The following is a 27,584-nucleotide window of genomic DNA, read 5'->3' as shown; positions in this document are numbered from 1 at the left end:
ATATATTCATTTAACTTATTCACAGGTTTAACTACTGTGTCTACGCAAAAAAAAAAAAAAAAAAAAGTATCATATGCTCTCAAACTTCAGCTAAAGCTTGGGATTACAAAAACTCCCATAAGTAAACTTCAAGAGCTTCTGGGAATATTTCAAAAATACGAACTATATAAAAGCGGTGACATGTTTATATATACTCTTCTACCATAACAATTAAAATGATTTTTTGTTTAATTTTCAGTGGGATTCATGTCAGTTGACTACAAATATTTATCTAGATATTTGTCTGCTGTTAGCAACATAAAGGCTCAGTATATTTCAATCCTACATGCTGTATTTGCTTTCAATCGTAATTATTCAGTCTCAGCTTTAAGTAAGTAAACGTACTTAAAGTTGTTAATTATTACTTATGAGCATTTGATTTTAATTCCCATGTTTTCAGTTATTTACCATGTAACTGTGACGTTCAAAATTCTCACAATATTTGGGAAAGAAGGTATTTATTTGTTTGTTTGTTTTATTTATTTATACGTACATATATACATACAAACAAACAAACAAACACAATTTATAGGATTACACTTTCATCAATTTAGCCCACTAACGTTTTATTGTAGCGGTGATAAAAAAATGAAAACAACCCTTTAAATAATTGACCAATAAGAATTTGAGAAACAGATGATTGGCAGCAGCTGTGACAAATAGAGTCGCTTGTAAAATCATGTTTATACCAGCCCCTTTTCCCGTACAAGGCGACTGTTTTGGTGAGTTAAACAAAGTTCATTGAAATCATTTTTAGGTTTTTTAAACATTTAATTTGTAAAATAATCACCCCACTCGACTCGTTGTGTACTTAATTAGGTGTAGGAGAAACACTGTGAAGCTGACAACCGTTGTTTTTGTGGTAAAACCCGTTTTCGCTGGTCGCTCAGTGAAGCTTCATTGTTGACGTTCGTTGTTTTGTTGAAACTGGCTTTACGCAACACACAAGGGCTTGTTCATCCCACTGTATTTAGCAGCATTTACTCTAGAACTTATCGAATGGAACTATTTTTTCGGTTTATGTACAGATGATTACCGTTTTGCTCGTTTTCGTCGACGTTACTAACTTATAATTTCGACAGCACTTTGTTTCGTGACGATTGTCGCTGTTTCGTCCGAGGTTTTACGAAGCGTTAAACATTAACACCTGTATCATTTGAGGTCACTCGACAGCTTGACATGTGTTTTATTTATTATGATAATAAAGTTTGTGCTTTTGACTAGTATGGCTTGGAAATGTATTATCGCAGTCCTTAGCATTGAATGAATGGGGTTTTGTGCGCATGCGCTGAAGATCTCAAAGTTTATAAACAAGACTGTCACATGATGATAATATTGTGAAATAGATAACTGACACGTTCTTATCATGTTTACGTGTATAAGCTGTTGTGTCGTGGTGCATACAATGAGATACTGTGAAGTAAACTTGTTACATCATAATGGATGCATTAAGGCATTGGGAGAGCTCTTCTAAACTTAGGTGTCATATTAGGTAATAATAGCCAAGAGTTACCGTGTGCCTCCCTGTGCCTCTCCTCACGTCACCCTAACCATATATGGCATAGACTATACATTAGGGCTGGTACAGAATCAGGTTTCTCTGTGTGGGTGTATATGAGAAGGTCTACAGGATTCAGATGAATGGCTAAGACTCATACTGATGTTTAATAACTGTTAAACAGCTCAGTGTTACACCTTTTATCACTAGTTCTCAAACATTGACTTGTTGGCTATGATGTAGGCTTACAACTTAACTTGTGTTTCAGTGATTGTGGACATCATGGTGTGGGAGGTGGTGACGCCAGCTGTGCCATCCAGCAATCCCAAACACAACATGTGTGAATCTGAGATTCACTGTGAACATACAGGTAAGGGATCCACACTGTCTCACAGTGCACCATTAACCTAATCTGTGCTGCATCATTAACACTAAACTCTGAATTGCAACCAGACTTCTTATTGTTTATAGTTTTTACTAGTACACATATAGACACATCAGAGATTCAAGTCCAGTTTTCTGCTTCTCTTCTCTTACATCTTACAACAATATTATCAAACCACAAATAAAATAAAAATTATGACTTATGTTTTTATGTTGGTCTATGTTTGACCTATGTTTATGACAGTTGGTGCTAGTGGTTGTTTAACTGTCACTTTGAGTCCTTTTTACTGCTCTGTAATTTTGACGTATTGTGAATATGATATGTGTGTGTGTGTGTGTGTGTGTATGTGTGTGTGTGTGTGTGTAATATAACACATTAGAAAATCATCCATCATCTGACACTATAATCTTCTATAATCCTGATCTTTGTTCTCTTTAGGAGTGATGATGGCTATGGATAGTGACCAGCAGTCACATGACCTGCTTCACTGTGAGGAGCACCTCCCATCTTCACCCATCATACCCACCAGTGACAGTTACATGGAATACGGTACATAAGACAAAACCGTGCTCTGGCTTTTATACAGTAGTCCTTTCTAAATCAACCATGGTTTTAGCTGGTGTTTGCTTTATCTACCCAGATGACCTCCCTGACCTGCAGGAGGTCCAAGAGGAGACAGAGCTAGTGTACCCAGTGGAGGCTGGCGTTTCGCACCACGAGCGTCACAATGCACACTCACAGCCTGACACTCATTGGCTGACGCAGTTGGCTCTCATCGCCACCGGACCTCAAAGCCCATTGCTGCAGGACTCTCCTTGCAGCAGGTAATTGCACTTTCTAACAGTGCATTAAAGAGGCTACTATAAACCAAGAGTCTGTGTGTCTTTACCCATTCAGTTCTGAACCTGTCATTTTCAGCTCATCGTCCTCTGTTTGCATCTCAAGCCCCAGCAATGATTTACATTCCTATGCCCGACCTCCTCCTCCTAGCAGCCATCTTTCACCCCCCAGAGGCCATGCCAGAGAGCGTCGCCACAGCAGAGTGGGTCATTTTAACTAACCTGCACCTTTGTTTTGTTTTCCTCTGTGTTTGCCTTCTTTCCTGGTGTTTTTGATAATGTTACCCTTTCACCTCTGTGCAGACAAGCAGTGAATGTGGCTCTGCAGTGTCAAACAGATCCTCTCTGTCTGATGATGAAGACATGGGCTGGAGCTTCTCTTGGCCATCTACAGTCTGGCACTGTTTTCTGAAAGGTATGAACTCATGAACAGTCATGCATATCCTGCAGCTGGGTAAATAGAAGAATCAGGCAGTGGCTTCTATTTACCTTTACTTGAGAAGCATTTAATCATTTGCTTTTCCACTGCATGATAGAAGCTCGACTTCACTTTACTCATTTTTTTGGTGTTCCACTGGGCAGAAGTTGCTTATAACTGGTACCTTGTTTGGTAACACCTCTATCATAGATTGAGGGCATACCAAAAGGTGACACAGAAACACTGTCTGCCATATATTATAACTGCATTCATTTACCACGTTATACCACTGATCATAGGGCAATCCCAAAAATAATTTCATGGCTAAATGAAAAATGTGCAACCGCATAGATTTGTGTTGTGAAGTACAAAATACCATGTACCAAAGGAGAGTAGTGTTGAGTCCAGCTGGTACCGTGCAGTGGGAAAGAGCCATGTTAGTGTATCTCCATGCTAATAGCTCTGTAACACTGTGCGCTACTTGTTTTCACCTCAGAGAACTCTTCTTTCTCCACAGGCACTCACCTCCGTTTCCATAGTGGTTCTAATGTGAAGTGGCAGGACATTGAGGACCTGGACTCCAGTATAGAGGACTCTGGAGATGAGGAGCAATCTAGATTTCTTAAGGTCAGTTATACGAGCAGCTTGCACTTAGATTATCAGGCCTCCGAGCTGAAATGCCTTTGTTATTTGTTTTGATTGCTTGACAATCACTGCTGCATTGTTTCTGAGCTGCATCTTTGTTTTATTTGTTTGTCGTTAGTACTGTCGAAGGTCCTGGGTTCAATCCCAGCACCTTCTGGCTGGGACCAATAAACCTATGAAGGTTTATTGGTCGCTCTAAATAGCCAATTGGTACGAGTGTCTGAACTGGCAACATGTCCAGTTTTTACCCCACCTTTGCCTGATGGGAGCTGAAATAGGCTCAGAGACCCCCTGACCCTCCAGAAGATTAAACAGTGAAAATGAGTGAATGTTTAAAATTTTATTTGTCATACTTTATATGAAGATACACATACAATGGTAATGACTCATCAATGTGAGTAGACACAACAGGTGAGTTAAAAATACTTTACTTAAAAATATAGGAGTTTAGTGTTAGTAAAACAAAAGAAAGAGCAACTAATTCACCTAATCAGAAACAGAAGACACGTGTGGTACAAGATTTTTTTGACATGTGCAGTTACAACTGGGTCCATAGCACTATTTTTGTTTAATTTATTCCTTTATTGATAAGTTTTGACTGATAAGAGGAATTTGGTTAAGTTAAAAAGACTGAATATTTGATCTAAAAACACACGTGTTTGTTTATCAACAGAGTTATGGCTCTGAAGGTCTGCAGCTCTTGGAGCATTCAGAGATTGTGTTGTCTGGTCAGACTATCCTCCAGCTGACTTTTAACCCTGGGGCATTCGGACACGCCCCTGTAACCGCCCAGTGCCAACTTGACCACCCCTTCTACGTCAAAAACAAAGGTAGGTATGACAAAGGACATCCTTTACCTCACTATTGTATGACTATTATCAAAAGGTCTATTTCAGGCATATTCTGTCTTTTATGTCAGGTTGGTCATCATTTTACCCAAGTTTAACCGTGGTGCATTATGGGATACCATGCTATGAAATGGAAGTTGGAGATTTGTGCCTGCCTCCTGGACACAGAGATGCCAAAGATACTGATGACTCAGTGGTCTTTGACACATTCAGGAGGTAAAAGGATATTTAAACTGTAATATTGATTACATTAATAGTAATGGCATCATGCAGAAAAATATGCAATAAACACTGGATTTTTAAAAATAAAATAATTTAGTGTCAAATGCTTTTTGTTTCTGCAGTCATAAAGTAATGCTGATGTGCAGAGGGAGACTTTTGTGTGTCAAACCTGTTTGTGTCTCTTTCCATCTCAGTTATGATTTTACTCCTCTGGATTCTTCTGCTGTTTACGTGTTAAGCAGTATGGCCAGACGGCGGAGGGCCTCCCAGTCCAGTGGGGGCACTGTGTCCCCAGACAGGGACAAATTACAAGGTATTACACTTCATATGCCTTTCATTTATTCTATCTACCCATACAATCTGAAAATCCACCTGTAGAACCAGTGAAGTCAAACATATGGATGGTCACATGATCACCAAGCTTATCACCATGGATACAATTACCTGTCCACTGTCTGAATGTGTCTAAAAGATGTTAATGTTTGATACAAATTATATTGCTATTATATTAATTGTCTTGTCAATTAATTGCCTATTTTTGATGCAAATAACCATGTGCATGAAAATCACAGCAATATCACATCAAATCCTAACATTGGGTGTTTATATATTTAAACCTGAAGTAATTTTGACAAAAAAATCTGCGTCATGTATTTGACCTCTGTTTAACCCTGACCCCATGATAGTGTTGTAGTGCGTATTTATGTAGCTTCGTGTACATGAAAACATTGCTGAAAATTACTTGGTGTAGTCGATATTATTATTGAGACCAGAGGTAGAAAATATCTGTTTCTATAAATACCCAGCTACGGGTATAAATGGCCTAAAACTTGCTTAGCTGTGATTATTAGGTCAGTGCTCTAATTAATAAACACTTGTGTAAAACCTGCAGGTTCACCCAGTCCCAGCCACTCCCGCTCTCCTCATCAAAAGCCAACTAAGAACCAGCATGCCATCACACCAGGAGGCAACAATGCCACAGGCACTAAGTGCAAGCGGCCAATGAACGCCTTCATGCTGTTTGCCAAGAAGTTCAGGGTGGAGTACACACAGATGTATCCAGGAAAGGACAACAGGTAGGCATATTTAATGGAATGGAAGTATCGCCATATTTGTTATGTCGGTCATGTACTCCATGTGATATGTGTGCTGCAGAGCAATTAGCGTCCTCCTAGGCGAACGGTGGAAGAAAATGCGAAGTGAGGAGCGGCGGGTGTTTACCGTACAGGCCAAAGCCCTCGCAGATGAACAGAAAAGACTCAACCCAGACTGCTGGAAACGCAAACGAACCAATTCTGTAAGGACACGCACACCCCTCTGTCTTTGTTAGAACACATCACTGACATGCTTTCACCAGCCCCTGATACTAACGTCAACATAATGCAAAACCTAACCCTTTAACCAAGTCCTAATCCTGAAAATGTGTTTAATTACTCTTCTTTCTCCAACAGGGTTGTCAGGGAAATTGAAGCTGCAGGCAAGAAGACGACAGACCTGCATGAGTTAACACACATATACACACACTCAGTAACCTAACACCATACTTTAAAATTATATTGTTTATTTTTGTTAACAGAGTTTTCTATATCTCCCAAAGTCACTTTCTTCTACTATTCCTTATGAAAGGCGCTATGTGTAATTGTAATGAATATTGGAATATAAAAAGGTATCAGACATTACACTTGTACAGTACAGAGTACCAATGCAATCAAAAAGTCAAAATCAATAGGTTTCTATTAATTTAGCGGCAAAATGACAATAAGTTGTGATCACTTTCACTTTTTTCACCATATGTTTGATAGGGGAAGAAGGTGTGGTGCTGTAGCTTAATTTAGTAAAGTAGAAAATATAGTTTTTATCCCAAAATTATATAAATATGTAAAAAATATCCTTGCGTGTTTGACCAGTATTTGCACTCGGTGTATTGTAAACCCTAACTTTGTTTTTTATGTTATTTATTACATAATATATAGTTTTTATTAAAAGAAATGAGAGACGGTAAATTCTCAAATAGAGGCCTTCACTTTTAGAACTCTGCCTTCAGAATGGGGCAATTATGTCTGATTTCTCCTGTCTTTAATCAATATTTTCTTCTTAAATGAGCAATTGTCTGATTGGCTTTAACTAGGATGCAGAATCTATTTATTTCTGAAAGTTAGATTGTTTTTCATGTAACCCTGGCATTTCAGAAATCAGAAACAAAACCAATAAAATTAATGTTGTTGAATGGCAGGTTATGCTGACTTTATTATCCCCTCTGTTTTGAATGCCGGCTTTAATTAATAGCAATTAAATATTGTCTCAGATGCCAGAACATCTTACATTACAGGACATTTGCCAAAATAGGGTGGGTGTTATCTATCATTTACCTGCTAGAATTTCTTTGAGGAAGACACTGGAAACTTATATTTGAGCATCAGGTGCTCAGAAGAGGAGCAAAAGGACATCTTCATGTGTCGAATAACATTTAGCTTTGTTTTAAATAAGTAGGTTTGTGTTTAATCATTAAATCAGTGGAGTCATTCAACATGTTGACAGAAAAAAATGACTCCAACAGATCTATACCATTTCTTTTAGTTTGACATTTATCTTGTGCCCCCGTAGAGAAAGTGTTTTTGTAAAGGTTCACGGAGGACAGGGCTGAAGATACTGATTTCAGTCAGTGCATGTGAACGCATCCATTATCAACACTGTGTACAGGCTTTAGAGGCATCACATTTCTTGTATTTGAATTTCCTTAGTCACTATTTATGACAACTTTGAGGACAGGGTGTACATAGAACAACAAAACCCTTGTCTGACTACATTGTAAGGTTTATTCTTAATGCACTATACACACTTTATCTTATGGGACTGATACATTATACTGACAAATATAGATATGATTATATAGATATATATATATTTTTTTTGTTTTGACTTAATCTTTGTTAACCTTTCAAGGTTGCACATTGATTATTTGTTGTTCTTTTTTTCTTTACTATTGTATAATGTACAGGTGAAATGTGGGAGACAATGCAATATAATGTAATATAGTAAAAATAAAAGCATGATAAATCCTCCATATGATTTGTTGGTTGTCAATGATAACATACAGAGAAAAAGAGACAGTGTGTTTTGAAACAAATGTTTAATATCTTTTTGTTTCAACCTGTTGCTATATACTGTACATACTGTGCCAGTTCTTGGCTGGAGATAAAGGTATAGACATTAAGCTGCTACAGTAATCATAAAGATAAAAAGAGATATCATTCCATTATAAGTATAAACATGATCAATATTTCCAGGCTAAATTTATCAAATAGATCCACATAGTTATATATGTGTAAATGACTAGAAAATCACCTTTATAGTAAAATAGAAAATATATAAGAGGTACAGTATAAACATACAGTAATTTGGCCTTTTGTTATCAGGGATATTTACATAGAGTTCAGACATATTACAGTTAGATCTGGTTTGAATCACAGTCTGGTTCAGTTGCAGTGTCAATATGATTTGTGCTATTTTGAATCCTCCAGAAGTGTTACAATAGGATACAACATGAGCACAGACAGAGCTGCAAAATGATCTGGAAGTGATTCAGAGGTTGATTGATCGATCGTGTCTGACATACGGAAACATTTGGACTTCCTCATAATTAAAACAGTCGTAGAAAGTGGCACAAGGAATGAATGGCAGGGATACCGAGTCACTTCAGTCTACAGGGTGCATCAGAAATGGTACACTCAAGTTTTATTTTTTGTTAACTTCAAGAGTACTGCAGGGTGAGAAATATAAAGATACATGTATGCATCTCAGACTTTACCTGTAAAAAAAAAAACAAAAAAATCTTTCAGCCACTTCTGTGTAGGAGGCATCAAAATGTGAACCCTTTTCAGTGACTGCAAACAACTAGTGACACCCAATTATTAGATCTAGTTATATTTTTTTTATAGAATTTATCATTTCCTGATAAAAAATTGTATTGTATATATTTTTTTTTTTCGAAATGATCTACCTCAGAGATTAAATACGCTAAATCTTTCATACTTTATGATGTATGGAAAACAAATAAAAGAAGTGATGGATAATTGATGTTTTAAATATATATGATAAAGTGTTATTTCACATGTATAGTTTTTTATTTACAAATATAGATATATATTAGTGACTCCAACCAGGTCTATTTTCACTACTTAAACTCTGGAAACATTTTACTTGTTGACCAGTGTTACCGGGCAGACATTGAAGACCATATTTAACTGGAACATTCCTATTCTACTGGGCAGTGACTGGAACTATCACACTGTCAGCGTACTGTGTCCTCGTAGGTGTTTCCCAGCAGTGGCTTAGGTGAATCAGTGCAGGGTGAGGCCCTGGATTCTGGTGAACAGGTTGTGAAGACGACTAATCAAGCAAAACATGCTTGTCAGGTTGACCAAGAAAAGGCTTGAAATGGGGTACTGAATCCTAAAAGGGGGTATCAATAGCCATGTGTGGTTGCAACATGGAGTGGGGTTCCCATTTTCATGTGGCCCTCTGTACAGGAAGTGACTGTACGATCCACTTTTATTATCAGAAACACCCCAGTTGTATACCTTCTTTATCAAGCACATTGCTATATTTCTCACTCTGCGGTCTTCTTGAAATGCAGAATGGAGTGTTCCCTTTTGTTGAGACACCCTGTATGGCAACAACTTCAAACACATCTGAAAATCCTACGATGTCAGATAGTTCAGAAGTTAGTTTTTCTTTCTACTGTTTTTGTGTGGTTTTTTTGCAACATTATGACACTTGTTAGCTGTTCACATTAATTCACTAGTAAGCTGTTGACGAGGCCTGGGAAACTATGGAAGTAAATCTGTGACATCAGATATTGACTAGTTGTATTTTGCAAGATTTTTTTTTTTTTTTAATAGTTGAATTATTTTGTTTTTATACATAGACTTTCATCATCTGAATTAAACTGTTTAAAAAAAGTTTTTTAATTCAATATTCTTAAATACAATGAGTTTCAAATTCAATACAAAAAAATCCAATATAGCTCAGATATCTTGACCAGGCAAAACCACTGGAGTAACGAGCCACTTGATCTAACTTTCACCCAATTTTGCGTCATGCCGAACATTACGTGATGCTTAGGTAGCGGGGCAGGTGCGGAATTTCAAACTCATTGTATTTGAGAATACTGAATTTAAAAAAAAAAAAAAAAAATGAATTCAGATTATTAAACTCTATGTGTAAAAAAAAATTTGAAATTCAACTATTAAAAAAATATTCAAGTATAAAAAATTCAAATTATGCAATACAACTATTAAAAAAAAAAATCTCGCAAGATACAACTATTCAATATCTGATGTCACAGATTTACTTCCTTAGGAAAACATTTGTCCAGCATAAAATCTGGTCAGTTTTAACCACCTCCACTAATGAAAACTGACCAGGCTGCATTTTTTTTTAAACAGTCACATATTTCTCTCCCCCCTCCGACATTTACAGACACCAAGGTTTCAAATAATAGTGTTTAAATGTAAGGAAACTCCAGAAACTAACAACAATACAGTACTCACATTTAAGAAAACAGATAAAAGTCACAGATCATTATTTTGGCATATATTAGTCACATGGCTGCTGTATCAAAAGCTCTGGAGTACAATTACATGAATTACAGAAGGCACAGGGTACCACATAACATAGAGCCAGTGGCAATGAGTCGTTAGAGAAATTCATCAACAGTAAACAGCAGCAGCCTCCTTAACGTCATATGTGAAGAATCTGAACATGTGGCTGTTAAAAACATCATTTTATACATTAAACTTCTGCTGGTCAGTGTGCATTAAATCTAAAAAACTAAAGGGTTAATCATGTCTTCTTGTTTTTCATTTTAAAGCACTATCGAGTTCTTTAGAAAGCTTGTTCTAGGTTTTGGTTCTTTTTAAGTTTTAATAATATTCTGCTTTTTAGGAGCACAATAGCAAGAATATAAGACAATTATGAAAACACAAAAAAGGTAGAAAATAGCAATGAGGGGTAAATTAAAGACAGTGATAAAACATTTCATAAGATTAAAAGAGACAGAGGTAATAAATGTTCTACAAGGTTACATCTGTTATCAGAATAAAAATATATAGAGAATGAATTCTTTTGATGTCTCTTAGCTTTTCTTTGTTCATGTTTGACGTCTCCTCTTTGAACTGTGCTGCTTCAGGCTCCATCATAACTGCACACTCACAGAAGTTTGGCTGTTTTTCTTAGAAAGGCAGTGAAGCTTTGTATTATGTTATGTAGGATTATTATCAGCTACGAGACTCGGTTGGTCACTTTTAAAGTCACATCTAAACCTGTTACATGAGTGTCACAGTGTACTTACTCATGACGAAAACAAAAGGATGACTTAAAGTATTGAGCTGTCATGATAAAACTCTGCTGAATAATATATTAATGGACTGAGCTAGCGTTTAAGTTTATACTGGATTAGACCGGCTCAGTACGTCTTAAAGTTGTGGATGTTAAGTTTGTCTGATTAGTGGCCATACTGTACATCACAGCATGAGCATGCTCATTAGACAGTATGATCACATGAGCATGGATGCTTGTGTCTCAGTGTTGGCATGCACAGTAGGGGTGTGTGACTACATGAGGGACTCAAGGCTCTCTGCGATGCTGGTCTGTCCCAGTGTTACAGATCCGTTGGTTTCTGGACTCTGCAGGGCTCTCTGATCTTCCTGGCTGCTCACCAGACTCAGCACAGCTCGGTACAGATACTGGTACTGCTCCTGCAGGGGTCGAAACACAGTGTAAACATGCACGCTAGACTCTTATATATGCATGTATCTCTGTGTGTGTGTGTGTGTGTGTGTGTGTGTGTGTGTACTTACTACATCATTAAACACGCCAGGTCTCATGAGGTTGGTCATCCGTGCCACCTGGTACACATCTACTGCCCCCTCTTCCTCTAACTGGCTGGATAAAGTGGTGAGGGCACAGAACAGCCCTGATGTAGAGCCACCCAACCTACACACACATGTTATCATTAGTAAAACTGTGACCAAAACAAGCTAACTGAAATAAAAATATAAAGCAAGACAATGATAGCAACCTACTGAAACTATATAGTGTGTTAACAAAACTAAAATAAGTCAAATATCACATAAAAAGTTTACTTAATACGTAAGAACAGTAGTTTAGTGGATAAGAAATATGAAATGATTTTTATGATTTTTTTAGCTGTGCCAGTTTGACACCAATATACAGCAACATGTCCTAAGTCTGTGTTTCTAATCTATCCACACTTCATGGCATTATGGTGGTCAAAGACAGATGAAAGAGCCTATTAGGATAATTTGGAGGATGCCATACAAATAAAGACTAAAAGTAACACTCAAAAAAGAAGCTATGTGTGCAAAAATGCTCATCACCTCAAGGAATGTCAAATCATTGTCACTATTAAGTGTTAATACTGATTTTTTTTGTCTTAAGTGACAGTTGTGGAAAGCATACGGATCTTTGTGGTTTTAAAAATTTTCTGGTTAGAACATTTTACAAATTCAAGGTAGAACAATAAAATTGTAAAATGATTAAACAGTTGCTCAATGTGAATTCAGTTACATGAGAATAAGTTACAGTTATACATTCATTCATTTTCTGACCCCGCTTTATCCTCACTAGGGTCACAGGGGTCGCTGGAGCCTATCCCAGCTACTTATGGGCGAAGGCGGGGTACACCCTGGACATGTCTCCAGTTCATCACAGGGCTGACATATAGAGACAAACAATCACCCTCACATTCACACCTATGGGTAATTTAGATTAACCAATTAACCTATCAGTGTATGTCTTTGGATGGTGGGAGGAAGCCGGAGTACCCAGAGAGAACCCACGCAGACACGGGGAGAACATGCAAACTCCACACAGAAAGGTCCCGCCCCATTGACTGGTGTTGGAATTGAACACAGGAACTTCTGACTGTGAGGTACGAGTGCTAACCACTCCCCCACCATGTCACCAAGTTACAGTTATTACCTCCGCCAAGGAGGTTATGTTTTTGTCGGCGTTGGTCTGTCTGTCTGTCTGTCTGTCTGTCTGTCTGTCCGTGTGCCAGATAACTCAAAAAGTTATGGACGGATTTGGATGAAAATTTCAGGAAATGTTGATACAGGCACAATGAACAAATGATTACATTTTGGTTGTGATCGGGGGGCCACTGATCTGCCTTGGCGGAGGTCTGCGCTCTCTTTTCTAGAAAAGCACTCATAGAGATCTCCACCAAGGCAGATCAGTGGCCCTCCACCCCCCCACCCCCGATCACCACCAAAATTTAATAATTTGTTCCTTGTGCCTGTATCAACATTTCCTGAAATTTTCATCCAAATCTGTCCATAACTTTTTGAGTTATCTTGCACACGGACAGACAGACAAACAGACAGGCAGACAGACAAACATGGGGGGGGGGGGGGCACTGATCTGCCTTGGTGGAGGTCTGCGCTCTCCGAGTGCTTCTAGTTGCAATATAAAATTATAATGTGAATATCATAGTTGCTGATCTCCAAGAAAAATTATCATGATTAAAATCAATATGATATCACAATATATAATATAATATAACACAATATAATATAATAGAAATGTTATGTCATGACACATGGCAATGATAATTTGATCAGCCAGTTCTACCTGCTTTAAAAATTAAGCAAAACTAAAATGGAATTAAAAGTAAAAGGCAAAATAAAAACACTACTGTAAAAGCAAAAAGCAAAACATTATGAAGTGACTGTGTCTGTGCTGTACTCACGGGTCATGTACAACTGTTGGTCCATCTGTGTTTCTGCTATGGCCTCTGACAGTGTTGACCACATCAAAACTGTTCCTGATGGGACTGTCTGGGTTCGGCCAGCAGGTGGCACTGTACTGTCGCACCTCCAGCACATAATTGTTCTACAGGGAGGCAGAAAGAAAAAGAAATGAGGGGCTGAGATCTGTGACAAAGGCACTGACTGTGGAGTGTTTCTTTGAGTCTGGTACCTGTGGAGAATCCACTATGAAGTCCTGCACCAGAAGCCTCTCATCGTTGGACAGACACAGATGCTCCTCCCCTGAGAACGACACGGTGAAACCCTCAAAGCTCAAAGGCTGGTCTCTACTGGGCCAGTAGACACAAGACTCCCCTTCTTCACTCTGAGATAAACAGAAAGAGAAAAGAAAGTGTGTTTAAGTAAGTTACTGACTCCAAACATACATGTCTTATTATAAAATATGTGTGTTTCACCTGAGTGTGTGTGTCTGAAAGACGAACAACAGTGTGTGTGTCGTGCTCCCAGATCATTCTCCAGAAATCTTCCACTGTGCTGCTCAGAGGAGTCTGGGTTACTATAAACTCCTTACAGTGATGACGTCCCTGTGATAATAAATAAATACAGAAAAATCTATATTTAAAAATGCAAGCACAGATTCAAGCAATGAGAGATAAAAACATAAAAAAGTGCAGACTAGAGGTTGTTAACTGGACTTCAATGGAATGTAAAATACTTAATTTGTTGCTTTGAAAGGATAAATTAGGCACAGTCCTCTTTGACTGTGTGCACATGACTCATACAGCTGCTCCTCTAACCATCTTACCATGACGTACGATGCGTTGATGTACCCTGTGGAGTTTGTTTCTGAGGCGGTCAGACAGACCCTTGATCTCTCCACTGTAAAAAAAAAAAACAACACACAGATAAAATAAAACGGCTTCCACATTGTTTTACACCCACAGGAGCTACAGATGAATAAAAGCATTTTCAGTATCTAATGTTCCAGTCACCTGAGTATTACAAAATCTATAAATGTCAGTCATGAACAGATTCATACTGATATCCAAATGGCTTACTCTGTTACAGGTCTACACACAAACACACACAGTGAGTATCTGATAAAAAAAAAAAAAAATCTGTTATACAATGCAAGTGTATCAGCCTCAGTAATGACCTACAGCTGCATTCTGATTGAGACCCCTCCAAAACAGGTCTGGGACACCAGGGACTGGACAGGTTGGTAATCTAACTCTACTTACCAGGCATCAAAGCTTTGGCCCTGTTCCTCTCAGCGTTGCCTTCCCTCAGGGCAGTGCTGTAATCTGCATGCTTTGCCTGACGCTGACTGATCAACTGGAAAAATGAATGAATTTAAAATGTGTCTGGTCTAATGACAATAAAATTACCTTAAAACAGAAAATGTTGTCTAAATATCAATAATGTAAAATGCTGTACTTTGAACTGTTTATCCATACGTGTCCTGCCTGACAACCCAGGGGTCAGGAGGTCAGACACATAAGTGTGCAGGAGGTCAGAGGTCACTGAGGTATCACGGCCCAGGATGGCCTCCACCAGAGCATCATGGATAAACACATACTGCTCCTATGGAAACGGGACAGACACAATAACATTGGACCCCTTTACCTCTGTAAGATAGTCAATGTGAAATAAAGGACGTCAGCGTGTCCTTACCTCGGTCTGAACCAGGAAGTTCCTCTGAGTTCGAACATGTTTTAGGAAGCCAAGAACATTCACTGTCCCCTGATCCTGGATCTGCTGCAGCATGCTGTCTATCACTATGTAGGTTCCAGTCCTTCCTACACCAGCACTGTAACAAATACACACTGAATTGACTCTACAATGTGCCTTAAATTACATGTCATATTTGTCATTACACACACACATAGTGTACCTGCAGTGAACCAGGACAGGTCCCATCTCCTGTGATCGGGCCTGAGACGATGTTCTGATGAAGGATAGGACAGGCAGAGTGTATTCTGGAACACCCATGTCGGGCCACTGGGTGTAGTGGTAATGGAGGACTGTGTGTTCAGCTCTTTTTTGAGATCCCTGAAGGACCAAAGAGGACATCACTCATCACTAGGAATGTGTGTGAGTATATTAGTGTCTTAGTGTTTACAAAACCAGTGTGTGTATTATTCTTGACGCTGTATTGTTTGTTTGTTATTGTATGAGTGTGTGTGTATGTGTGACAAACCTTCACTGAAGTGTCTCTGACAGTGAAAGCCCGCAATGTGTAGTAAGCGAGGGTCTTGCTGCTTTTTAGGGTCACCTGGTATGATCCGTACTCCTCCTGGTTGTCGTCTGGCCAGTACTGATCACACTTTGTCTGTCAACAGAAAAATGTGTGAATTTATTTTTTCTGCTTGCCGGAAGTTAAGGGATTTTGAAGCTGTAAATGAACTAAGTCACCAAATTATGCAATGTGTGTCCTGATTCAGTGCACTAATTGCACTCAGTGAAAGGTTGGGACTGTGTCTGTTTCATGTAATAATAGTTTGCCTTGTCAATATGATGAACACAAAACAGGAAAAGCATTATATATTACTAATATAATATAATGTTTCTACTTTTAATGTTACAAAATTTGCCTCATACTTTCACCATGAATTATTAGAAAACAGTAGAAATCTACAAACATTGGTTAATTATGATATAAACATTATTGCAAATGTTTATTCTATTCTCTCTTCATATTGACTTTTTTAATCTTTTTTTTTTTTTTTTTGTGGAAATTTGATCTTATTTGTTTTAACAGTCACTCTATAAAATAAGAAGACTGATTTTCCTCTCTGTCTCACTTTGCTGTTGAACTATTCCAATGGTTAAGACTAGCTATAATTCATTGTAGCTGTATTTCCTGTATGTAGAATAAAACTAACTGTTTTGCTTTTGCTGTTTAACATGCCTGTATTATGAAGATGTATGTTAAAATTATCTTACAGACACTGGTTTGCAGATGTCTAAAATTTAGATGTTAGAATTTGATGCACCACAAAAAAGAATATTTTCCAAGTAATACTACATTAAGAAATGTTCACCTCTACATCTAAAAACAAAGATGACTATTTAGGTGTTAGATTGTCCTCACTGTGTTGTTCTGTGTGTTTTTATGATGTTTTGCCTTTTTGTCAACTGTCTTTCCTGTCACCTGCCTAGGGACTACAGATCGAAATTAGCACTGCTGCAACAATCTGGCATATTTACAGCTGCAATTGTTGTAGATGTTCATTAACATGCACTGTCCATACATACATAAATAAGTAAATAAGTAAGTAAGTAAGTAAGTAAGTAAGTAAGTAAATAAATAAATAAATAAATAAATAAATAGGTGTTAGTTTCAGAATGTTGGAGCAGTCCTACCCGTCCTTTCTCTTTGAGGTTAGTGATCATGACAATAACTCCAACGTTCTGCTGCCAGATCATTTTCCAGAAGTCTTCCCTGCTCGCTCTGAGAGGCCCCTGAGCTGCGATGTATGCCCTGGTTCTCTCATACCCCTGCAGAGCAAACAGCTACAAACTCACCAAGGATTTCAAAATTACATGTAGATACTTTACAGAGCATTAAAAAGCAACAGAAAACCACAGCAATATACTTACATCAACAAAGTTCGCATTAATGTAGTCTCCACATTTTCCTTCTCTGTCTAAACTGTTGGAGAGCTTCACTCTGCTGTGGTCATCTAAGAGAGGAACCATCTCAATCAGCTTCACCTCTATTAGCTTGTATAAATAAATATACATTGAAAAATGACGTACAGGCCAAGATGTTGATGTATCTGTTCTTGCTTTTGTTGTCGGGGTGGTTTGAAGTGTCAGCAGTGATGCCCATGTCCACAGTACATGCCTGCACCTCCTGCAACAAAACACAACACACACGTAACATTTAGGTTATTTGAGCACTTTTAAGCATTTCAAGAGCATCAAATAGACCTGATTTCTTATTGTTTTCTATTATATTATATTACAATGTGATGATTAACTAAGTAAGAGTAGAAAACTTATGTATGAAGTTGTGTATGCAAGACAAAGAAACTAGAACTCCAATTCTAATCACAAAGCCATGAATTTATTCTGAATTTGCTTGATTTATCCAGAGTATGAGCAAAAATATGTTAAAGGGGATACTTTTGCTTTAGACAAATGTGAAAAGGTTATTGTTTTGTTCTAAAGAAAAACATATAATGCGTGATCTACTGGTGCCACATTCAAGTGTAAAACTGTGATGGACACATGACTGTAACTGAAAGGTTTCATTTGCATATTCGCTGTTAAGAGCTGAGATGTGCATGTGCATGGATAGTTTTAGAAATGTATAGAAAATGATAGATAGATTTATATTTATAGATAAACACAATAAAGCCCCATTAACTCAAGTGAAACATAAACATTTACATATGTCTGTCAATGAGCTTTAACTGTTATAAAGTGGATAGTGGGGGACCAGGAAGAGGACATAGAGAGAATATTTTCAATCAAAAAAATCACATTTATTCTGTGCTCATTATCTATTTTTGACAATGAATACCAACCATGTCTACATTATGATGATGCAGACTATGAAACGACTACAACTTTATCATTAAAAAGCCAACTAGGGAAATAAAAGGGAGGGAGATATGACTGTTAACAATTAACACTTTTCCTGATATGCAAAAAAAAATAAAGACAACAGTATCTGCATTTGAAGAGGGGTGGCAGGTGTCTTACCTCATAGGACTCTTTGACAATCTAATGGAGGGTGGTGAGGATGCACAAAGCACGACGATGGAGGTGGAGGTGGTGAAAGGAGAGTGGGGTGGGGGGAAGACGACAGACCGACAGACAGACAGACATACAGACAGACAAACAGGGAGTCAGTGCAGGTCCAGGAATATGGGGTTCAGATACACACAGAGAGGTGGTGCTAAGTGGAAAAAAAATAATTTTGGAGCTGTGTCCTTTTAGGTCACATGTTAAAATACTCAAAAGACTTTCTACAAATTGAAGCCTCAATTAGAATGAGCTCTTTTTAGTTAATGTAAATCAACTGAATGTAAAATGTAGCATCTACATTTGCTGCTGCAGCCATAAAAGGTCACAGTTACACCCAAGCACACTGGAGATTACACAGCTGCAGTGTATGTGCCAATTGCTATGATCTGTGTGTCTTACTCAGATGGTCCATGCCAGGAAACAGTGGTGACCAAAGTCATGCAGATGTGCCCACTCATGAGACATTTCTATAACCTTGACACACACTTAATACAAGCAGACATGGAGGTTTTTACCAACCTCAGAGCAGGTTTTTACAATGTCTCCTGATTCTGTAAACCTGCTCCTCAAGTCTTAAGTGTTGGTTTTATATGTTTCTGCGTTCGGTTGTCATGGAAACCAAATAGCACTGCTATGGTTGGTACCACATATTCTTTGTAAGACAGACTGTTGCACAGCTGGTTGTTCACAGATGCTACACATCAACCCTGTATTAAATGATATGCTTAAAATCATGAAGTTAATCGAGATATGGAAGAGCATTAACAAGCTATGACAGATGAGTTACTAACTATTTAAACACACAATCCACAAGTATGTGATTTCACTGGTGGAACTGGTTGAACTATTGATTGACTATTAACATTAATGTTCTATCAGAGAATCAGAAAAGATTTTAGATATTTTGTGACTGTTCATGTTGCCCTGGTGAGTCCATCTCAAAAAGCCATAAGAACATGGATGAAAACCTGGAGGTTTATGTCACACACCTCAAACTCCTTAGAGAAGGTGTTGGTGGTGTGGAGCTCCATGACATGCTTCACAAACTGCTTCACTGTCAGCGGCTCATGACCATCTGAAAGAGAGAAGTGAATGTTCAGCTTAACACACATCAGGTTATAAAAAGCCTGTCAGGGCCTGCATCTACAGGCATCTTATTTGTACTGGAAGCACCATCAACCTTATTGTCAGAGTGCTTATGACATATGCTAATTGTTACTATGGTTGTTAAAAAAAGCCTCCTCCACATCACTTCAGTATTTATTACTGGTTACTGTAAGGGGTGAGAGACAAGTACGATTTGATGAACGCAGCGCTGTTCTAAAAGTTGAACTCTTCAACTCAAAGTGCTGTGAGTGCAGTGGAAAAGCCCTGTGTGCTGAAGGTGTTTTTGCACCGAGGACCCTCAGGGGCTCAGGGTTGCAAACACTTAGCAATATAGGATTTGTATGGAAAATATACACTGTCAGCACAAAAGCAGCTGCCTGTGGACAAAGGCCCTTAATTGTGTTCCTGTATTACCTGAGGCCAGGAGCAAAGGTGTGGATGGAGCAGATATGACTTTGGGTGACGCACTGTCATCTGGGTAGAAATTAGCAGTCTGGAAACAGTTTCTGTGAAACAAATAATAGCGCTATTTTAATCTAATCCATTTTTATTTATTATTATTAAATAAATCAGGACATGAGCGAAGAACACAAGTGAAACTGAGGCAGGTGGGCATGACTTGGTATGTGGAGTCTGTGGCTGTTCTTACCTCCAGTAGATGAGTATTCCCACCAGCACCAGCAGACAGAGAATGGTGAGGGTGGAGACAACAGCCAAAGGAACGACTGTCCTCTTCTCCTTGTCTACACCTCCAACCAGTCCGACCCGAGACTCATGGCTGCTGTTACTGCCCTCTGAGAGAGAGGAGCGTGTTAGAGTGATTGAAGCTAATTTCTATGATCTAACCTGCACTTGAAACAGTTTAAGAAGTGCTTTAATGAATGGAAGGAACATTTCAGATATTCAGACATTCAGATATACATAATCAATACTGAAAATATGCCTCTTTTTAACAACTTATTTGGATTTTTTTTTTCACACAGTACAGTTTGCACTCCCATAATTTATTAACGTTGCTCCTCAAACATTTGTAAGAGTAATCATCTTTAAATTATTAAAGGTACAATATGTTATATTAGCACATATTCACATGCCTATCTGGAGTTTGTGTGTTATTGTCTGTGCAATTGTAAGATAAGGGTTGTTAGTAAATGCAGTGAACATACTATTCACTGTGGGAAAAGTTTGCCCAAATCCTTTAGAAATCAGTATTAAAGCTGTAATCAGGGATATAGGCGATCAAGATGGTTACTGACAGGAATTTTTAAGATACTTGAAGATCCATTCACACTGAAAATACAAAAGTTCTTAAATCAAGAACATTTCTGCGATACATATTGTACCTTTAAATCAGCCAGTTGCTTCATATAGCTTCTATCATTCATGGATAAAGAAAAGAGCACCAACTCGCAAAATATTTACCTTCCACTTTCTCCTCTGTGCCTTTGTTTGCGTCTGTTAACCTGAGCAAAGGAACTAGACGCCCCAACACGGTACTTCTTGCAGCATCAATCAACAATTCATCCATATTTGAGAAGTGCTGCAAAGCCTCTCCAGGCACAACTAACAGTCCACCTGCCCCTCCATCCTCTTTGGTCCGCTCTTTAACATGTTCCTCCAGGTCTCCATTTTGTTTCCCATCACTGCTGTTGTTTGTTTCATCCTCTGCGTTGTTTTTGTCTTCCTCATTAATTTTGTCCCTTGCATCCCCACTTTCTCTTCCATCACTAATCTTTCCTGTTCCTTTGTCACTTTCTTTGTCCTCACCACCCTCTCCAGACCCACTGACATCCTCAGACCAGCTAATAATAGGAGACTCTACGTCAGTCCCACTGCCACTCTCACTGTATATAGTGTTTCCTATTTGAGTTTCAGCTTCAGTGTGTTTCTCTTTTATTTTCAACATGTTATGACTGGCTGTAAACTGTCTACCACTCTGATCTGTTCCACCAACCACTGCTCTAACGCTCTCATTCTCACCACCAAGTATTCCACTCTGCCTCATCTTGTCTTCTCCCTCACCACTCAGTTCACCCTCCTCCTCCTCCTCCGCTGCATCTTTAATGTTACCAGTTTCATTTGCCGTCTTGGTCCCTGTTGTTTTTTTCTTTTTCTCAGTGCTATTCCAATTAAAAGAAATGGAGGATCTTATAAAAGGAGAAACATCCGGCTTGACCGTAGCTGTTCCATCCCAATCCTGACTGAACGCGTCACCTGATCCACTTCCTTCTGCAGAGGTCTCTGAGTTTGCTTCCTCTGAATTATAAGAAACAGCTTTAGACTCAGTGAAAGACTTTACTGAAGTGGAGTTGTGGTCTTCTCTCTTGTGCAAGAATGGCAAACCATATTCCTTATTGGTAGCATTTTCTTTACCTGATAATTTATAGGCATTCAAGTCATAATCAGGTTGCAGAGGAAAAGAGTATGTGGTGGTGATGTGATCCTGGGGAGTTAAGGTGGAGGATACCTGAAGTTCCTCTAAACCTTTTATCAGATAGACTTTAGAGAGCTCTTCAGAGGGCTTGCCATTATGATGAAAGATAATGCCACTCTTCTTCTCTTCAGGGAGGGCAGAAGAAGGACGGAAACTACTGGTGTATTCATTAGAGGGGTTGACGGATGGAGGCATGACACTGAATAAATCTTCAGTAGTGTATTCCTCCTCTAGGGTTGAGTCGGCATGATTTGCTGGTCTGATTATTACCCCACTAGGGGAGCGATCTGTTAAGCCAGACGACAGGTCAGCAGTTGACTCCTCAAACCTGGATGTGGCTGTATATGCTGCAAGAAAAGAGACTTGCCATGTGATGGGAGAGTACACTTTGTAGATCGGTGTGTAAGTGTAGTTTAGGATAATGAAAAGGATGAATTGAAGTGAAACAAGTGAAAAGTTTGATCCTGTTTAATAAGATGTCATAAATTAATCCAGGGAAGACAGAAGAGCGAGTCCCCATCAAGAGAGAATCAAGTCTTCATTTATAAAGAAGGCAGAGGAGAGAACAACCACCAGAGTGCACCCTTGAGTCATAAAAGCGTCCAAACCCAGAACAAATGAGTACTTGTAAATGCTAAATGAAAAGTTTAAGTGGATTCAAGTAGATTCCACAGAGTGAAAAAAAGAATGACCTCATGTGGTGCTGTAGCATGCTGAAAGATGTGAGCAAGAGTCAAGGATATTTCAGTTCTCATGCTTGGAAGCTGCAGATTATTACTCTAATCATCATAACCACCACCGCTACACAACACACCACCATGATCAGTGATTAAGTGAAAAGTAGTGGCCCATTAGAGGAGAAAAACAACCATCCACCACAATTATGTCCATCTCCATCTCATTACACCAAGCTGCTGCTGCTGAATTCCCTCATATTATCAGTTTGCAGCTACTTATAAAAGCAAATGCACAGCACAAGCAGAAAACCAGGGTCACACAGCGAGACAGTGTTTCCTGGCGCTTTTGTCTTACCGTTGAACATTGGTTGGGTTGTATGCATTAGCACCCTGAGGAGAGATGAAGGGGTGAATGATTTGTAGACTGAGTTGACCAGTGTGTTGCTGGCAGTTGCTGTTCTAGCTGTGATCCAAAGGGAGGGCTGGGCAGAGGTGGTTTCTGAGAGAAGTGTGTTCCCTTGTGCATCTCTGTCTTCAGAGGACAGCGAAAGCTCTTTGTCCACTTTGCCACCTGCGAGACAAAGTGGGATGATATGATATATGATGTGCAACAACATGATACTATGTTATTTTATGGATGGGTCTGCATGTGAAGATGCTTGCCACTTCATATCACAGCAACAAGAAAAAAAATATCTGATAAGAAACAATCTAACGTAACATAAAGATGCCATGATGTAGGGGAACTAAGTACATCAAGTAAAGAGGTGTAATAAGGTATTACATATATGAACATATACAGCTTAAGTTTACAATATATCAGAACAAGTAACAGCTCATTTAGTTAAAATTCATCTATCAACATTTAAAGCTGCAGGAGGCAGACATTAGAGAAAAAAAAAACTTTAGGATTTGAACCCTTCTACCTTCTGTCGAATAGATTGAACTTGAAGAAAGACTGAAGAAGACAACCTGTCATATCATTATGGAAAAATGAATCAAAAATATCAAGGGTAGAGGAGCTGTCATCTTGTTTCTGTGCCATAGAAAAAATACCTGGTTGGGTCTGAATCTCTCAGATCTCTTAGACTGCAATATACTGAAGGGTTATAGAACGTTTGCCCATTTACACAAGAAACAGAAAAGTGGTTTCAGTGTTAAATTGACTTAAAAAAATAAACCCTAAAAGATTAACACACCACCTAAAAAAACTGAGCAGAAAAATATGGACTTTATTACCTTCATTAGTGGAAAACATCTATTGAACAAAAATCTGTTTTGTTGATATGTTTAAACATTTCAATCTTAACTTCCTGCTAAGCTCTGTAGTCACAGTACCAAGCTAAGATGTTCTTAGTCAGTAAGACTGCCAAAAACTATAAAAAAAATAAAATAAAAAGTCTTCAGAATCAAAGCTGACCTGGCACAGCAGTACCAGACACTGTGACAGAAGAGGCAGTGGATTCAAGTGGAGAGATGTTGACAGTGTCTTCATAGAAGATGTCTGTCACTTGGATGTCCTCCACAGGAGGGGTGAAGAGCTCTGACTGGGCAGAGGAGGGGCCACTCTCACCTGCTTGATCTGGTGCAGCCTGATCCCTTGACTGTAAATGAACATTGGGGCTGTTATGAGACCTTTTGGATGAAGAGATGATGAATTTAAATGTGCTTAGAATAAGTGAAATAACAGACATGGAACTACCTGATGAGGCCACACTGACAGTGATGCTTCTTCTGTGATTTGTCGACGGGGTGTTGGCTGCGTTGTGGTCTGAGCAACTGGAAACAGAAATCCCGGCTGCTCAGTTGCTTCAGCTACCCAGATTGCACCGTTGCCATCAAAACCCACATTTGTGAATGGCCTGAGTGCTGGGATTTTTTGGTGATCATGGATCTGGTTCTGGTCCATACCACCAGGTTCAAACTTGTTTCTGTTTATTTTCTTTTTTGTGTTCTGGTTGAGTCGAATTTTCTGTAGAACAGCAGACTCAGAAGGAGGCTTTGGGCTTGAACGAGCGCTGGCTTGGTCTGGCAAGTTCCGATTGGCCTGGGTTTGGTCTCTAGGCTGGTTCTCGTGAAGTGTTGGTTGATTCTGATAAACTCTGGTCTGCTCCACTGGGACCTCCTCCACTGGGCTGTGGTCCTCCACTACCAAATCCAGGTGGTTCTGATTCTCTACCTTCTCCCATCTGTTCTTGGATGGACCCTACAACAAGGCATTTAAACATGGTTATGTGAGAAAGTGATTCATCATATATGACATTAAACCATTTCAGTAGATGAAGTGTGGACTAACACATTATGAGTTTCTATCAGGAATAATAATATGGTAATTCTTTTATAATCTCTCTTACAAATGCTGAAAAGCTATTCACCTTTTGTACTCCTCTTCAACACTCAATGACAATCTTTTACTGACATAATGCTAATAATATGCATCATAATTACGTCTATTGAACATAAACTAGGGCAGTACAAATTATTTCTGCTAAATGAATTGTGCAGATCAGCAGCAGTGACGGTCTTACCTCTCTGTTGACTCCTGTGTCTTGTGAGACAGAGTCAGGATCTGATTCACTTTCTAAAGCGAAGGAGAAAAAAATACTAATTCCCACTGTACCAGCCGCAAATGTGAATGTGTTTCTCTTACCATGTTTATGTTTGCATGTGACTGTACCTGGATCCTCTAATGGCATGTCCACTATTATCTGATCGCTCCATCGTCCTCTGAGTCCGTTGGTGCAAATAGCCACAACCTGAACCACATAGCTGCTGTTGGCCAGGAGGCTGGATATGATGGCACCCTGGGAACATAATGTCACACATGTAATCAAGGACATGCTGCATGAGAATGTATGTTATGTAAGGCAGTGGCTACATAAATACGTAACATAAAATAATATCTACTGAAATCATTTAGAAAATATATAGAACCACTAGGCCACTAATGCTCATTTGTGTTGCATTAGTAGCTCATGGCTCTGCACATACATTTATTTTGGCATGTAAATGGGTCTTTCCATTGAACTGGGTTCATTTTGGTACCTGGCAGTTTGCCAGCTGTTTTAGACCCAATAATAAAAGAGAAATTTAGACATATTTCCCCCCAGGATGTACCTAATGACCTCAGATAAATGCAAAAAAATTATACTCTTGCTCTGAGCCATCCCAAAATTAATTAATTTTTAATCAAATATTGGGGCCAAAAATAGGACCAAAATTGGAACAGGAAAAGCTACCTAGGTGCCAGTGAATTCGATCTGGAAAACATGGCTGGAAATGGTCTTATATATCGCTATAAATGAAGACACTGTGTTAAATTTGTCGGTCCTAGTAGTTTTTCTAATCCAGACATGTGGGTTTTTCATGAATCTCAGTCTCGTTTCAGGTTTTGTGTGTAACCCATCGTGTCCACTGACGTTACATGCAGAACCTGCCATTTAAACACAAATAATCCACTAGTGAATTTGCAACAGCGGTCATTTTTGTGAAACACTCTGCGTTGCATTTTTACTTTGATTCCCAAACTGTACCTGTGAGAGAATAAAAAGATATTTGAAAAAATAGTAGCGTGTAATTTTCATGACCTTTTTCCCTTGGTTATGTCGGGTAATCATTGCATGCAGAATCATCCGCACACTGCTGGAATACTGACTAGTCATAATTTCAGGGGAAAACTCTGATATCACTGAGTTGTCTGTGGATTTGCCCTGTGTAATAGTGTGGGTATTGGGAAAAAAACTTGAAAGAAAAAGATGTGGGAGTTCATTATAGAAACCCGGTGTCTGTGTTACACGTAGATTTTTGTATGCGCACGTCAAATAAAAATGTGTTTTATCTGAAAAACAGTTTATCTTTAATCTCAATAAACATTAATTTTTAAAATAGACCCAAAGTGCTTCCAAACTTGCTTCATAACAGTCTACATCTGGAATTTTTAGCCCCTCTATCCTGTTTTTAGGGACCAGTTTCACAGAAGCACCCAAATGTATAAGTACATACACCTAAGAATAAATTAAGTGATTTTCTGACTGTTGGAAGGGAAAGATGGATCATTGTTATCAATCAGCTGATCAATATCGATACCTCCAGGTCAAACTGGGTAGGAAAGATGGATAAAGAATAGTGCAGAGCTATTATCTCTGCCTTTTATTGATTTAAAAGTGTGCTGAAAATGGTGTGTGTACAACACTAAAAATACGTTCTCTGTTTCGTACCACATCCTGGTCTCCATCTGTCCTATACTCCTGCTTGGTTTGGTCTCGACCCTGTAGCCTCTGATAGGTGACAGTGTACCAGTCAATCGTAGTGTCATAAACCACACGGGGGCGCTCCCAAGTCACTACGATGGTGGTGTCGTTTTGCGCATCAGCTTGAACATTCTCTGGCTCTGAGCTGCAGGCTGGTAAGGAAAAAAAAAAACATTTTTAGTGAACAAGTTACAAGAAAACTGAAAAACAGTTTTAAGTAAAAAGGAACAGCAAAAATCACAACAAATCAGGTTATGTTACTGAAAATGATCGTCAAAAGGACTGCAATTTAAAAGAAGTTCGTGTGTATATGTATTTGCATACATGAATCTGTTAATGACCCACTTCTGAATTTCTGAATATGTTAATTAATGAAAATATGTTTGGAATGTGTTTGGTGGCAACTCTTTGGTGTAAAATAAAAACTGTGAAAATGAGGAACTTGCTTGCAACAGCCAGTCCTCAAGGTAACCTCAAGGCCAAACAAGTATGTTAGAAATGTCTCCAAATATGATACAACACACAGGAACCAGTTGTCGTCAAATTAAAATATATCACCCCTGCCCTTTAGAACTATTGATAATAGAGCAGTTATCATGTTGGGAAAACTGGCAACAAAAAGAGCATTATTCTCGCATCAAGTAACTACACAGCCTTCTAAAGGGAAAATGT

At 38.6% G+C, this 27,584-nt stretch overlaps 2 protein-coding genes across 2 annotated transcripts in view; one reads left to right on the top strand and one right to left on the bottom strand.

Moving 5' to 3' along the window:
* Positions 1 to 723: 723 nt before the first annotated feature.
* LOC115429816 (HMG box-containing protein 1-like) lies at positions 724 to 7,958 on the top strand. The gene is made up of 13 exons (XM_030149551.1): positions 724 to 761; positions 1,806 to 1,907; positions 2,361 to 2,471; positions 2,563 to 2,746; positions 2,841 to 2,964; positions 3,065 to 3,176; positions 3,697 to 3,806; positions 4,498 to 4,654; positions 4,744 to 4,888; positions 5,089 to 5,207; positions 5,787 to 5,970; positions 6,050 to 6,191; positions 6,346 to 7,958. Exons 2-13 carry the CDS (start codon positions 1,820 to 1,822, stop codon positions 6,361 to 6,363), a joined length of 1,494 nt encoding a protein of 497 aa, XP_030005411.1. The 5' UTR covers positions 724 to 761; positions 1,806 to 1,819; the 3' UTR covers positions 6,364 to 7,958.
* A 2,258-nt stretch (positions 7,959 to 10,216) lies between these two features.
* The window catches only part of ptprz1b (protein tyrosine phosphatase receptor type Z1b), a 60,463-nt gene continuing 43,095 nt past the window's right edge, over positions 10,217 to 27,584 (bottom strand). Inside the window, exons 9-31 of the mRNA XM_030149550.1 lie at positions 26,880 to 27,064; positions 25,340 to 25,466; positions 25,191 to 25,243; positions 24,365 to 24,868; positions 24,083 to 24,266; positions 23,018 to 23,233; positions 20,201 to 20,345; positions 19,966 to 20,057; positions 19,434 to 19,519; positions 17,449 to 17,545; positions 17,290 to 17,372; positions 17,053 to 17,187; positions 15,887 to 16,018; positions 15,581 to 15,738; positions 15,361 to 15,496; positions 15,124 to 15,270; positions 14,928 to 15,021; positions 14,492 to 14,565; positions 14,142 to 14,270; positions 13,898 to 14,050; positions 13,668 to 13,810; positions 11,755 to 11,890; positions 10,217 to 11,652 (exon numbers count right to left, since the gene is read on the bottom strand). Of these exons, the coding sequence (XP_030005410.1) occupies positions 11,509 to 11,652; positions 11,755 to 11,890; positions 13,668 to 13,810; positions 13,898 to 14,050; positions 14,142 to 14,270; positions 14,492 to 14,565; positions 14,928 to 15,021; positions 15,124 to 15,270; positions 15,361 to 15,496; positions 15,581 to 15,738; positions 15,887 to 16,018; positions 17,053 to 17,187; positions 17,290 to 17,372; positions 17,449 to 17,545; positions 19,434 to 19,519; positions 19,966 to 20,057; positions 20,201 to 20,345; positions 23,018 to 23,233; positions 24,083 to 24,266; positions 24,365 to 24,868; positions 25,191 to 25,243; positions 25,340 to 25,466; positions 26,880 to 27,064 (3,353 nt within the window). The 3' untranslated portion in view covers positions 10,217 to 11,508. The remainder of the gene's footprint in view (positions 11,653 to 11,754; positions 11,891 to 13,667; positions 13,811 to 13,897; positions 14,051 to 14,141; positions 14,271 to 14,491; positions 14,566 to 14,927; positions 15,022 to 15,123; positions 15,271 to 15,360; positions 15,497 to 15,580; positions 15,739 to 15,886; positions 16,019 to 17,052; positions 17,188 to 17,289; positions 17,373 to 17,448; positions 17,546 to 19,433; positions 19,520 to 19,965; positions 20,058 to 20,200; positions 20,346 to 23,017; positions 23,234 to 24,082; positions 24,267 to 24,364; positions 24,869 to 25,190; positions 25,244 to 25,339; positions 25,467 to 26,879; positions 27,065 to 27,584) is intronic.

This window comes from Sphaeramia orbicularis, chromosome 12 (genome assembly GCF_902148855.1).
Source record: "Sphaeramia orbicularis chromosome 12, fSphaOr1.1, whole genome shotgun sequence".
NCBI classification, from domain to species: domain Eukaryota; kingdom Metazoa; phylum Chordata; class Actinopteri; order Kurtiformes; family Apogonidae; genus Sphaeramia; species Sphaeramia orbicularis.
This window is presented reverse-complemented; position numbering and strand designations above follow the sequence as displayed.